The sequence below is a fragment of the Prunus avium genome, chromosome 4, assembly GCF_965620075.1.
Source record: "Prunus avium chromosome 4, drPruAviu1.hap1.1, whole genome shotgun sequence".
NCBI classification, from domain to species: domain Eukaryota; kingdom Viridiplantae; phylum Streptophyta; class Magnoliopsida; order Rosales; family Rosaceae; genus Prunus; species Prunus avium.
The window spans coordinates 34,471,146-34,484,968 of NC_142287.1; the positions used below are offsets into that span (position 1 = coordinate 34,471,146).

The window sequence follows — 13,823 nt, forward strand, 5'->3', positions numbered from 1 at the left end:
TAAATAAAACACTTACCTTGATTCCAAAAAAAATACATGACAATATACTGGGCAATACTATACTCAAACATCCCTAAACTTATTTATCCATAAAAGGCAAAAGGCATAATAAAATTGGGAAATAATATACACATGTAACCAGTTCCAAGGCAATCATGAGGACTTGTGAGACAGTTGTTGTGAATATGGGATGCATGCATATGAAATGTTGCACAAACATTGTTGCTACGTACAAAGGATTACAAAATTGCACGTAAAAACTGGAAATGATATTCATATTTCCAAAAAACCAAAGCACTTTTGACATTTTCATGAAATTCATTGCTAAAATTGAGAAATGATACAACTAACAACAGTAGCAGCATATCTTTAATGTCCTTCACTATATGGATAATGTGAGCATAGTTTGATCGTTCGAAATGGAGTTTTGAATTATGTTTTATGGGGTTGTGAAAAGTAGGTGGTCAAATGCCGTTCCTAACCTTGCATGAGCGGGAAAGAAAGTTATTGTAGGAAATATTTTTTTTCTAACACTTTTTGAATTATTATTAACCCTAAAAGGTAATCAATTTTAAAGTGTAAAAATTAGAATTAGGGGCTCATCACTAATATAAATAGCATTCCTCCATGGGTCTAACAAGTAATGGGACAATCGCTTTTGAGCGATTGTGAATAGAATTCCTCTATGCCTCACCCTATATATATGTATAATATGAAAAGTCTCTTGTATGAAAAAGTTGATTCCATAATACCCCTAATGCCTAAATCCCAAACCCTAAACCCTTAACCCCAAACCTCTAAACCCTAACCCCTAAAACCTAAACTATAAACTCTACCATTTTAAATCAAATTTGAAGTACAAAGAAATAGTTAATTGGATTATATGCCAAGTGGCGGTCCTTGCTGACACCTGGAAGTGGATGGGATACTAGGCTCACCGTGCGCACAAAAAAATATATACGTATTTCTTAGCACCAATACTTCGTATCCCAAGTCCAAAAAGTGGTTTACAATTGTTTTAAAATTACAATTTGGGGGCATCCCTAATGTGAATGATGCAAATGAAAACATAACCACACTTTGTAAACCCTAAGCTATTGTTTATTTGATCACATAAGGACGGGATCGAAATTTGAAGTATGTAATCGAAGGAAGTGTCATACCAATCCTGACACTATTTTTTTGGGGAATTGTTTGAATTATGAACGATTTTTAAATAAGTTGTGAAGTAGAAAGAAATAATTAATTGCATGAGAAAAATACAATAACAAAACAATACATACCTACTCGTCACACTAATACATAGGAATATCACAAGATATTCATAGGAATTTTCTGTGTATTTTTATAATTTTTAATTTATTTATTATGAATTTTAGAAATTAAATTATCGATAAATAATATGAAATATATTAGATTGACACGTGGCAGAGTCTTGGACATTGATTTTTATGACATGGCATGTGTGTCATAGCATTGATTTCTCCTCCCTATTTTGTTTTCACTGGCGCTCTTTTTTCAGTGAAATTCTAATTTCGCGCTACCCCTCTCATTCCCTCATCGAAACCACTTCCCCCCTCCTCTCTCCTTATCTCTTTTCCAGACCCAAACCCACTCTCTACTCTACCTCTCCCTCTCCCTCTTCTCATCTATCTGTCTCTGTCTCTAAGAAGAAGTATGATTGCTTTGTAAGTATCTATTTCAAGAATTCAATTTCTTATTTCGTATTTGGGTTTCAAGTTTTATTTTTATTTTTGCAGAATCTAGGTTGGTTTGTCTCCTCTCTCCCTCTTCGTTCCAGTAACCCTCTCGCCCTTGGTTTGTATCAATTCCTAAACGCCAATTTGTTTTTTCTTTAAATATGTTTCCTGATTAATTTTTCTGTATTGGTTCTGAGAAAAATGGGTATTTTGTTGTTGGTTCATTCTATCTAGTTCACGGTTTTGATAAATTTTCAACCATCCTAAGCCCATTGTACAGATTGATGGTAGAAAAAGTAGCAGATCTTGATAGTCTTGAAAGTTTGTGAATCTCCTTTGTTTAATTGTGTTGTGAATTTTTTTTTCAGGGGATAGGATGTGCTGTGATTCTTTGGTGGTATTATTATATGAGGAGAGGGACTTGCAGATTTGGCACTTCTTGTAAGTTTCACCATCCTAAACATGTAATTAATTTTCTGCTCTTCTTCGTTCTGTTTATAGATGAAGACTGGTTGGTACGATGGTCAGGTACATAGGTTTTTAGTTTACCTTTTGGTTTTTACCAAGTTGAATGATTATGTTACATCTAAAGTTGATTCAATGCTCACAACTCTTTTAGCATATTTCATTGCCTTAAAAATTGGAAGTTTTTCCTTTTCAATGCAATTTCCTTCACTTTTGTAGAATCATAAAGCTTGCTTTCGAACTAATTCTTTTTGCTTGTAAAGAAGTATCTGACAAGGTAGTAAAAGTTGGATATTCCATTGAAGTTGCCTGGAGGATATATATATATCATCATATGTTCTCATTGACAAATGTGGTATGCATGGTGCCAATTGCCTAGAATGTCCACTATTTCTTTATGACCAGTTCGTCAAATGCAGGAAATCATCACGAATCTGAATTTGAACCAACATTTAATTATCTTGTTTTTATATTTAAGTATTCTACTTGCTGGCTATTCTGATGTAGATATTGAAATTTATTGTATTTGTCACCAAAATATGTTTTGTAAATGCTTCGAAATAAAAGGTTTAGTACTGCTTAGAGTTGCTATGGGTTCATTTTTATATTCTTGTTTCAGGTGTTTGATTGAATTCTTATATTCATATTGTTGAAGCCTGCCATCCAACGAGTGGGTTTCATTTGAAATTCTTAGTTTGGGTGTTTAATTGTTGTTTTTATTCAAATTTAAGTTTTTGGTTCAACAAGAATTCCAATTATTATAATATCTTGGTTATGCGCTTCACTTTTGCATAGCCTGCATTCTTTTGTACACATTTTCTTATTAAATTTCTAAAATTTTAATAAGTATTGAAGCCCTAATGACATCTTCGTGATGCTTTTAAGAAGCATATTTTGACAAGAAAAATGACATTTTTGAAGCTTAGGCTTTGTTGGGTAGGTGGATTGGTTTGTCTACGCAAATTCAGTTAAGTATTTTCCTTTGTTGGGCTTAGGCTATATTTATCTATCACGTGTGCAAGCTTTTAGGCTAATAGCTCCCAAGAGGGGTAGACCGTAGGGTGGGAGGCCTGGCTGCCGTAATCAGCCGTTTTTTGCCTCTTGGCATGACAAAAGCAGCAGTGGAGCTCCCAAGAGATCGTGGTTGCAGCTGTGACACAACAGAACAAACCCTCCTGTCATACTGATACCATAACAACTACCAAGACTAGTATATTATATAATAAGTCTACACAATCCACCATAAAATCAGTCCGAAATATAACGGCATGCCTTCCTCTACATTGTCTAAATTAAAGACTGAAATTGAATCAAATTAAAGTGCATGAAATACATGTCATAGGATAGGACCCATTAATTGAAGCGTTGCTAAACAAGAGGAAGGTTTAACAACACACCTCTTCCCGCAGCAGCATCTTTGAAAAACTTTGTCTTGATTTTGTTGAGTGTGGCTACAGCTTCTTTCATACTTATCCTCTCTTCTGGTGATTCTGCAGAGCAGGTAAGAGCTAATCTCATAATGGCTGATATGCAATCCCTCTTCCTCACATGATCATCGTCTTCCTGCTGTGTCCCAATCCCAAGCAAATTGGCATCCACAACTTCATCTATCTTTGCATCTGGTAACACTAGTGAGTTTGCAATCCATTGCTTTATATTCATTTCCCCATCAAACATCTCATCTGTTGGCTTCCTTCTTGTGAATGTTTCCATCACTACAATTCCGAAACTGTACACATCCCCTCTTGTTGAAACCATTCCTTCCAATCCATACTCTGCATTATGAATTATACTTATATATTCATGTGTATGAATATATATTAAATGAATATTATGCATAATTAAGGACAGCATGTATAGAATTGAAAGATATTAAATTAGCAAGTACATCACCTGGAGCCATATACCCAACAGTGGCTAGAGTCATGGTTTGGGTAATAGAATCTCCTCCACCCAAAAGTTTTGCAATTCCAAAATCAGCAACATGTGCAACCATATCATCATCCAGTAGTATATTGCTTGGCTTCATATCGCAGTGCACAATAGGTATTGAATAACCATTGTGTAGGTATTCCAGTGCAGATGCAACATCTATCATTATGTTCAACCTCTGTAAGATATTCAAAGAATTTTGAGAGTACAACCACTTCTCGAGGCTCCCGTTAGGCATGTATTCGAGTACCAAGGCTTTGAAATCAATTTCACTGCAACAGCTGATGATTTTGATAAGGTTTCTATGATGAATATTGCTTAGCATTTCACATTCCCTATCAAAACTCTTGAAAGCCCCTTCTAGCTGTAAACTGAAAACCTTTACTGCAACATCTATTCCATCTAAAAGCGTCCCTTTATATACTGAACCAAAACCCCGACTTCCAAGTAGGTTGTTTTCATTAAATCCATTTGTGCCCCTTAGAAGTTCTAGATGTGAAACTCTTCTCCAAAGAAGTTGAGGCAACGAGGTAGCCTCTCCTGCAACTTCCACATTCCTTTTCCTGCGTAGTACAAAGATAGATACAGAGGCCACAAAGAGAATTACTGATATGATCTCTGGGACGATATATTTAGCTCTCCTTGGAGCCTGTTGAAAGACAAATCCATATACTTGAGAAGTAACAGAGCTTCTAAAGACTTGGGAATCACTCCAGACAAATTGTTTCTGGACAAATCCAAGAGTTGCAGGCTTAGCAACCCGTCAAATGAACTTGGAATAGGGCCTTCCAAATTATTATTTGCCAAGGATAGATTAACCAAACCCTGAAGAACCCCAATAGTGCTTGGTAGGTACCAAATAAATTGTTATTTGATAAATCTGCCTCTATCACAACCTTCAAGTTTCCAATATCTTGTGAGAGATGTCCAATTAGATAATTGGATGATAAGTCGACACGCAAGATATAGGCGAGTCTCCAAAAGTTAGATGGTATTGTGGAACTCAACGAATTGGACGCCAATGATAGATATCTTAGAGATGCGGTTAGATTTCCCAAGCAAGAAGGTATAGAACCATAGAGCTGATTACTACTCAAATCTAAGAAAGCTAGGTTATCTAATTGACATAGTTGATATGGGATGTACCCTCTCAACTTGTTATCATTCAAGCCTAAAGCTTGGAGATTCCCTAGTCTTGTCAGTGAAGTTGGAATTGATCCACTCAATTGATTGTGTCCCAGGTTTAAGTATATCAAGCTGCTCAAGTTGCCAATACCAATGGGAATGTTACCCCTCATGCTGCAATTGTATAAATAAATATATTGTAGCGACGATGTAGAGAAATTCCGAAAGGAATCATCAAGTCTGGCATTTAACGGATTAGCTGTCAAGGATAATATTGTCAAATTTCCAAGATTAGCCAAACAAGAGAGAGTGCAAGTATCAATCGTCAAATTATTCTTGAATAACTTAAGCAACTGAAGGTTTGTTAAGGCACATAGCGTGCTAGGAATAAACCCTGTAAATGAGTTTAGCGCCAATTGAAGCCGCGTGAGCATAGAAGCATTGGAGAGGTTGGGGATTACTCAGCTGAGGTCATTGCCTCCTATAAAAAGGCCTTGTAGGTTTGGAAGCCCAAGACCTAAGTTTGCTTGGAGGCTACCCGATAGCTGATTAAAAGAAAGCGACAGTTCTATGAGGGTGGAGATATTGAATATTGAGGACCATGGAATAGTGCCTGCCAGTGCCACAATGTCACAATCCTATCTACAACAATTTCAGTATATATGGATTTATGTAACCTAATCTAACCCTATCTAATCGTTCATGACTTTTAGTATAAAATGTCACATCATAATATTAATTAATACAACAATTTTCAAACAGAAATCTCTAAAAATAAAATAAAAGTCCTAAATAGATTTGTCTTTTGAAACAAAACACGTTTGAGGTTGCATGTCCTTATACTTCTTTTTTTCTTCTGTTGGTTAACCTCAGATTTGAACATATTGACTTAGATAGAGCGTTTATTAGGCAAGTCAATATGTTATATTCATGATTGTAAACCTTGCTATTCGATTCTAATGAATTTTCCAGCGACTTTGACAACAACCACAAAAAAAATTGTTATATTCATGATTAACTATCTCCCTCATTTACTAAAATATGAAATAGTTAAATAACGATAAATTATGCAACCAAAATAAAAAAGATAAATCATAATTTGATCAACATAATGAAATATCAATTACCCGTCAAATTGTTGTTGGCAAGGGATATCACCTCCATAATTGTTAAGTTCCCAATATTCTTTGGTATGCTTCCATTGAAATAGTTTTCCTCCAAACCAAGATTAAGAAGCTCTCTGCATTGCCATAATTTGGATGGAAGTAGACCATCAAACTGGTTGCGACTCAAACTCAAGCGTTGAAGACTAGGAAGATGTTGGCATATATTGTCTGGAAGACCACCACTCAAGCTGTTTCCATATAGAGTTAACGTAGTCAAAGAAGACATGTTGAAAACAACCACCGGAACATGGCCTTTTAGGACATTAAGTTGCACATACAACGTCTCCAGCTAATGTAAAAAGCCGATCTCTTTTGGAATTTCTGAAAAATCATTAAAATATATGCACATTTATATGCTAAACTCATGTTTTATGCACATATAATGCATTGCAACAAAAGCTGAGTCATATATAACTGTATCATATCAAGGCAATGCAACAAATATATATACCATTGAAATTGTTGGAGTTAAGGTATGTCTTCTTCAACATTGTTAAGTTCCCTATTTCTTTGGATATCGCACCTGTTAAGTATGCCAAACAAAGACTTAGAATACATGTAAATAAATGAAATTAGAAAAACACCACATTACATAATTTATAGAAAAGCTATCAGGGTGGCTATTTTTGGAGGAAAAAAAAAAGAACTCTCAACTAGTCACTTGGTCACTTTCTAATTGGTTTATTAGTATGTTACAATTTTTTCACTTGAAGGTACATATGGAATTTTTCTACAGTATTAGATTTGAAGGGTGTTTTTTATATTTATAAAATATTATGTTATAATGGGCCTCCATGTGAAAAAGGTCATAAATATTCCCGATTATTTATAATCTATCATCTATTTTTAGCCTACAACATGTACTCACTAGTTTCATAAGTGTAAGTTTTGTAAAAACTTTGAGTATATAAAAACTAAAAATAAAAACAAACAACAACATTATAGAATCAAAAACCAAATACATAATCGAAGTGAGAGTTTTTGAGTATTGGATGACCTGCGAGTAAGAAAAAATTAGCATAATTTTCTCAAAAAAAAAAACATATTAGGCTTATAGATTAATAACAAGATGTTGAAACATAATGATAGATCAACAATAGAGTCTAGATACCTTGTTGACACATAAGTACCTGATAGTTTGTTATAGCTTAGATTTATGTCTTGCAATGTAGATAAGTTGAAGATAGTCGAAGTTATGGTACTTGAAAACTGATTGCCATACAAATCCAATCTTTGAAGTTTGGGGAAGGACCCAAACCACCATGGAATGGACCCCATAAAATTATTGAATCTTAAGCCAATAAACTTCAGGCGACGTAAATAAGACAATTCATGGGGCAGGGTATCATGAAAACTGTTGTTTCTCAAGTCCAGCTCAACAAGAAATGAGAGGTTGCCTAAGTATGGTGGAATGGTGCCTGTGAGATCCATAAACGAGAGATTCAATGATGCTACTCTGAGGTGACGAGCACCACAAACAACGCCAGCCCAATTGCAAACGGAGGTGGTCGTTGACCAATTGACCAAGATGTTGTGAGGGTCACTAGTGACATGGGCTTTCAGAGCAAGAAGAGCAGACTGGTCTGTGGTGATGTTGGTTTGTGTTGCACCTACTGTGCCTATAGAACTGTACTGCAGCTGCAGCACCAGCAAGAAGGTGATTGACAAGAGGAAACAACTTCTCTCCATGACCACGAGCACTGAAAACAGAGAAGTTCCTTCCAACTTCAAATTGTTTTTCGTTTGTTTTTTCCTTTCTGATTTAGAACATTGAATAATTTGTTGCAGTGCCAATATATGAAGGCAGAACAAGGTGCCAAAGAGTGGGGCACATGATTGCACCCTTGTGGAAGAAATTCGCAAGTAGCCAAATGCAACGACTTAGACTTGTAGGAAAGGAAGAATGGACAAATAGATTTAACGAAAGCAACTTACTTGGAAGTGGGGGTTTTGGCTCGGTGCAACCAACAGGGCCTTTCAAGAGCTTTCATATATATGGAATGTATGTTTTCGGTGTTAAATCCATTTGTCTGTTTGTTTTCATTGCAACGACTTAGACTTAGACTTGAAGTCTTGTAAGAAAGGAAGAATGGACAATTGGGCGCCTATTCCCACGCGTCATCATGTCAATCATGATTCGTGATATTCCGTCAATCATGATTCGTATATGTACTGGCGGATCCATGAATTTTTCAGGGAAGCGGCAATGTTTAACAGACTAATTGATCATTGTTTATAAACTTTATATAGTATATAAATTCATGTCAGTTAAATAATTACTCTACCAAAATTCATATCAAATCATCAATTAATATAATCAAAATCAAGATCAATTAATCCAAAAAAAAAATGCATATCAAATTATCAATTAAACAAACAATCATAACTGATTCTTCCTTGAGTTGTTCACGTAGTCACTTTCTTCTCGAGTTTGCTATATATTGATCATACGATTATAGAGGGAGGCAAATAAGAAAAGAAAAAATAATAATTTAATTTAACAGAATTTTTTATAAAATAAACGAGAAGAAGAAAAAAGAAACAAGTAGTCAACAGCATATTGATCAACCACTTAGACTACATCATATTGATTTTGGTTAGAGAATATATAATATAAAAGACTTTCAACAGAAACTAAAACCAAGAAGCCTGGTTTAGTTTCTTCGCCGTGCACGTTTCCTTTTTTTTATTTTTTATTTCAACCTGGTCCAAAACGCTCGTTTTGGCCAGGAAATTTTAAAAACAAACAGGCGCAACTTGCTGCACAGCGCTGCGCAATAAACAGAAAGCCTCTTTGAGGCAATACATCAATAAACTTCAATTTAAAAAGTTTTATTTGCTACTACTCTTGAAGATGCTCTTAGCCTCACAAAATGAAATGAGGAATCAACTAATTGCTGAAACAGCCCATTAAAATAATTCTCATTTTCTTATTTGTTAAGATCTGAAAAGATTTCATCCAAAAAAAAAAAGATCTGAAAAGATTACCTAATACCACTGACTCACTCACTCACAATTAAGAGTCACATAGTCAAATGTATGCTTATATCAGAATTGCACTTCCCTTCCCACTCACGCTTAATTAATTGTGGTGGAGACATTAAGGATACTACTGGTACGCATTAATTGTGCCCATAATCACATTCGTCATTATGGTTTGTGAGTATGGGTTGGTGGGTTAGTGAAGCTTTTTTTTGGGTCAATGAATGTGGGTTGGTGGTTGACCAGTTGACCAAGCAGAGCAGGGCAAAGTGCACTTGAATGGAGAAGAAATGTAGCAAGTGTTGTGAAAAATGGACAAACACTTTCACTCACTCCCCTAATGATCTTGTTGTTGATGGACTTTGTGACACACACAATGATGGATGAATCACACACACACTCTTGAGACAACAACCAAGCATAAAGTGACACAAGAATTTATAGAGGTTCAGCAATTGCCTACATCCTCTTGGTGATCCCCTTGAGAAATTCACTTCATGAAAGAATAAGTTACAACTTTGGTTTTACACAGAAAAACCCCCTTAGAACTCTATTCTCTCTCCAAGCTCTCGTTTCTCTCACACCCCTTGCTCAACACTTTGATGCACTTGTGAACACTCTCACAACCCTTGGTGTTTCCCCCTTTTGGTGTCTAGACTCTCAAGACCCCAACTCAGCTCCTAACTTGAACTGATTGCTCTCCCTCACGTTCTCCCTTGGTGAGTTAACCTCCCTTGAACACAATAGCACCCAGCTACTTGACCACCTTGAGATTAACCACACATTTGTTTCTGCTTCAGCCACTTCCTCTTATTCAACTTGTTTTCTCCCTTGTGTTATCTTACTTCATCCCATTACCTACACAAGCCAATGGACACAAGATAAGGCACCATCTTGTCATCCACGTTCCTTCCTTTAGTCTCCCACTTAGACTAAAGATCAGATCATGCAAGTAAACAACTCCCACTTCAGCCACCTTCCACTACACCAGAAAATGGAGAGTGAATCTTTCAAAGCAAGACAAACAATTGGCAATGAGTGCTCTCCCAACTATCCAGCAGGTAGTCAACCCTCTTTTACCTCAGAAGTGACCCACTAAGCCTCTGAAATCTTGTGGAAAGCGATAGCCCTCGAAAACACAGTTGAAAACACGTAAGAAAACGTCACAGCACGATTTGGGCGACCGGTCGCCAGGAACTGGCGACCGGTCGCTTTTGGGCAGAGTCGAAACACATTGAATCTGTGCTAGGGCGACCGGTCGCAAATAGCTGGCGACCGGTCGCTCGTCATTTTCGATTCAGACATTGAACCTGCTTCAAAACGACCGGTCGCCCAAACCTTGCGACCGGTCGCTGCCTCCATCACTTGCAACCTTAATGTGAGTCAAATTTCCAACAATCTCCACCTTGGCGAACCATTAATCACCCCGTGAACCATTGTTGACTTCTAGAACCTCTTCAACCTCTTAGAAACCGTTCTAGTAATTTCCAAGAGCTCCACCATGGCAATACACCTCTTGCCTCAATGCACCTTTGGTGGAAGGTGCTCCACCCAAGCCTAAACTTGAGTAACATGGACCTCTTGTGCAGAAAAGAGTTCCCCCTTGCCAAATTCATTGCTCCTTGCCTCCTTGGAACCTTGAACCTTGGACTTCCCTTGATATGCAAACCACATACCAAACCTTTGTTCACTAAATCCCCACTTAGCACACCTTGCTCTTGGATTTAAGAACACCTTTCTTTTCATCAATGCACCTCTCCAACTTTCCCGCTTCATGCTCCCTATAGCACTCCGAAACGTGGTTGGATCTTCTTGGTCCATCCATCCAAAACCTAGGGAAGGTTTGATGGATTCCTTGGGCCCGGACCTTGCAATTGATGATGACTCCACCTCAAGTAGAACCCCTTTGTGAGTTTGTTGTTGTTGCCCTCCTTCTTCAGCCCTTGTGTCAAGCTCCACCTCAAATGGAGTCTCTTCCATGACCACCTTGGCAAGAAGCTTCTCTTCAACAACATCCTCCCCATCATTACTTGTCTTGATTTCACCTTTGTGGATATTCCTCTCCACACTTTCTGCAGCTTTGAAATCAAGCACCTTTGATGATGAACCGTTAGTCATACAACCTTGACTAACCTTCCTTGCCCAACATCTCTTGAGCACACTTGCAGCTACATCATGTTGGACCGGCTCCTTGACATTAAGACTTGTTGCTTGCTCTTCCTTGGTACAAATCTCTGCACCACCCAAGAGCTTGTATGTGTTGTTTGGTTGAATCTCCCCCTTCATAACCACCACAGAACCTTGTGTGACCATGAGCTTCCCTCCTTTGGCCTTGTAAGAGCAACCTTCTCTATCCAAAGAACCAAGAGAGACTAGATTCGTTCTTAGTGCAGGTACAAACCTTACCTCACTAAGAGTCCAAACTTCACCACCTTGCAACTTGATCTTCACAGTCCCTATGCCCAAAACTTCACATGTAGTTTTGTCTCCCAACATAATCTTGCATGCATCCTTATCCTCATATGTGTCAAACATCAACTTATTTGCACACACATGATGTGAGCACCCGGAATCTAAAATCCAACTTGAAGAAGAATTCTTACATGAAGAACTTGCCATGACTTCCCCGTTACTTTCATCCGTAACCGTCAAGAGTTCATCACATGTGTCCTCATCACACACGTGGGCTGAACTTCCAGCTTTCTTCATCTTGTTCAGCTTCTCCTTCCATACCGGACAATCTCGCCTCCAATGATCCATAGATCCACACTCGAAGCACCCTTTATTGTCCTTGGACTTAGTATTCCTTTTGCTGCCCTTGCCTTCTTGCTTGCTTGAACGACTCCTTGCGAACAAACCAGCATCTTGAGAGTTCTCCTCCGAACGTTGAGACATCCTGTGATGCGACATCACATCTTGCACCACCTCCTCAAAATTCAAAGTACTCTTCCCGAACATAAGTGTAGTTCGGAAATGCTTATAAGACGGAGGCAAGGATGTTAGTAACATGAGTGCCTTATCCTCCGTATTATACAACACATCCATTCTTTGCAAGTCAGCAACACATCTATTGAAGCTGCTCAAATGCTCCATTAGATTTCCTTCCTCCGCCATCCGAAGATTTAGGAGTTCCTCCTTGAGGAAGAGCTTGTTGGTCAGCGACTTCCCTGCAAACATCTCTTCGAGCTTCTCCCATGTTTGCTGCGCTGTGTCCTTCATCACGTTGATGAGCACCTCATCGGAGATGAAGTTCTCGATGGCTCCTCTAGCCAACTCATCTAGCACACCCCACTCCGCATCTGTCATGGTAACCGGCTTCTTCTCTTTGCCTTCCAAGACAACACTGAGATTTTGTTGTGTAAGGGCTGACTTCATCCTCCTTTGCCAAAGTGTGAAGTTCTCCTTCCCTGTGAAAGGCTTCAACTCCACCTTCATGCTGACAGATTGTGGTAGCCTCTGATGCATAGAGCTACTTCCACCTTCAGCTTCCTTGTCACTTGCCATCTTCAACACACTAGCAATTGCTGCTCCAACACAGCTCTGATACCACTTGTTGTGAAAAATGGACAAACACTTTCACTCACTCCCCTAATGATCTTGTTGTTGATGGACTTTGTGACACACACAATGATGGATGAATCACACACACACTCTTGAGACAACAACCAAGCATAAAGTGACACAAGAATTTATAGAGGTTCAGCAATTGCCTACATCCTCTTGGTGATCCCCTTGAGAAATTCACTTCATGAAAGAATAAGTTACAACTTTGGTTTTACACAGAAAAACCCCCTTAGAACTCTATTCTCTCTCCAAGCTCTCGTTTCTCTCACACCCCTTGCTCAACACTTTGATGCACTTGTGAACACTCTCACAACCCTTGGTGTTTCCCCCTTTTGGTGTCTAGACTCTCAAGACCCCAACTCAGCTCCTAACTTGAACTGATTGCTCTCCCTCACGTTCTCCCTTGGTGAGTTAACCTCCCTTGAACACAATAGCACCCAGCTACTTGACCACCTTGAGATTAACCACACATTTGTTTCTGCTTCAGCCACTTCCTCTTATTCAACTTGTTTTCTCCCTTGTGTTATCTTACTTCATCCCATTACCTACACAAGCCAATGGACACAAGATAAGGCACCATCTTGTCATCCACGTTCCTTCCTTTAGTCTCCCACTTAGACTAAAGATCAGATCATGCAAGTAAACAACTCCCACTTCAGCCACCTTCCACTACACCAGAAAATGGAGAGTGAATCTTTCAAAGCAAGACAAACAATTGGCAATGAGTGCTCTCCCAACTATCCAGCAGGTAGTCAACCCTCTTTTACCTCAGAAGTGACCCACTAAGCCTCTGAAATCTTGTGGAAAGCGATAGCCCTCGAAAACACAGTTGAAAACACGTAAGAAAACGTCACAGCACGATTTGGGCGACCGGTCGCCAGGAACTGGC

General features: G+C 38.3%; 2 protein-coding genes and 1 pseudogene across 2 annotated transcripts; all 3 read right to left on the reverse strand.

Annotated features, from left to right (window-relative positions):
* Positions 1–3,400: 3,400 nt before the first annotated feature.
* Positions 3,401–4,742, reverse strand: LOC148295300 (putative LRR receptor-like serine/threonine-protein kinase At3g47570). The gene is made up of 2 exons (XM_088251431.1): positions 4,059–4,742; positions 3,401–3,940 (listed from the first exon to the last, which is right to left on the reverse strand). Exons 1-2 carry the CDS (start codon positions 4,420–4,422, stop codon positions 3,534–3,536), a joined length of 771 nt encoding a protein of 256 aa, XP_088107557.1. The 5' UTR covers positions 4,423–4,742; the 3' UTR covers positions 3,401–3,533.
* Positions 4,701–6,332, reverse strand: LOC148295301 (uncharacterized; annotated as a pseudogene).
* A 9-nt stretch (positions 6,333–6,341) lies between these two features.
* LOC110746379 (uncharacterized) lies at positions 6,342–8,224 on the reverse strand. Its single transcript, XM_088251811.1, has 3 exons — positions 7,519–8,224; positions 6,840–6,911; positions 6,342–6,640 (listed from the first exon to the last, which is right to left on the reverse strand). Exons 1-3 carry the CDS (start codon positions 8,075–8,077, stop codon positions 6,342–6,344), a joined length of 930 nt encoding a protein of 309 aa, XP_088107937.1. The 5' UTR covers positions 8,078–8,224.
* Between the last annotated feature and the right edge of the window lie 5,599 nt (positions 8,225–13,823).

What these genes read in the sequence shown, in the direction of transcription:
- LOC110746379 (XM_088251811.1), bottom strand. Translation starts at nt 8,077, where the DNA reads ATGGAGAGAAGTTGTTTCCTCTTGTCAATCACCTTCTTGCTGGTGCTG. An exon ending in AAGCTATAACAAACTATCAG is followed by an intron (nt 6,912 to 7,518) that starts GTACTTATGTGT and finishes CATACTTAACAG; the next exon opens with GTGCGATATCCAAAGAAATA. An exon ending in TAACTCCAACAATTTCAATG is followed by an intron (nt 6,641 to 6,839) that starts GTATATATATTT and finishes ATGTCCTAAAAG; the next exon opens with GCCATGTTCCGGTGGTTGTT.
- LOC148295300 (XM_088251431.1), bottom strand. Translation starts at nt 4,422, where the DNA reads ATGCTAAGCAATATTCATCATAGAAACCTTATCAAAATCATCAGCTGT. An exon ending in TGTTGGGTATATGGCTCCAG is followed by an intron (nt 3,941 to 4,058) that starts GTGATGTACTTG and finishes TTCATAATGCAG; the next exon opens with AGTATGGATTGGAAGGAATG.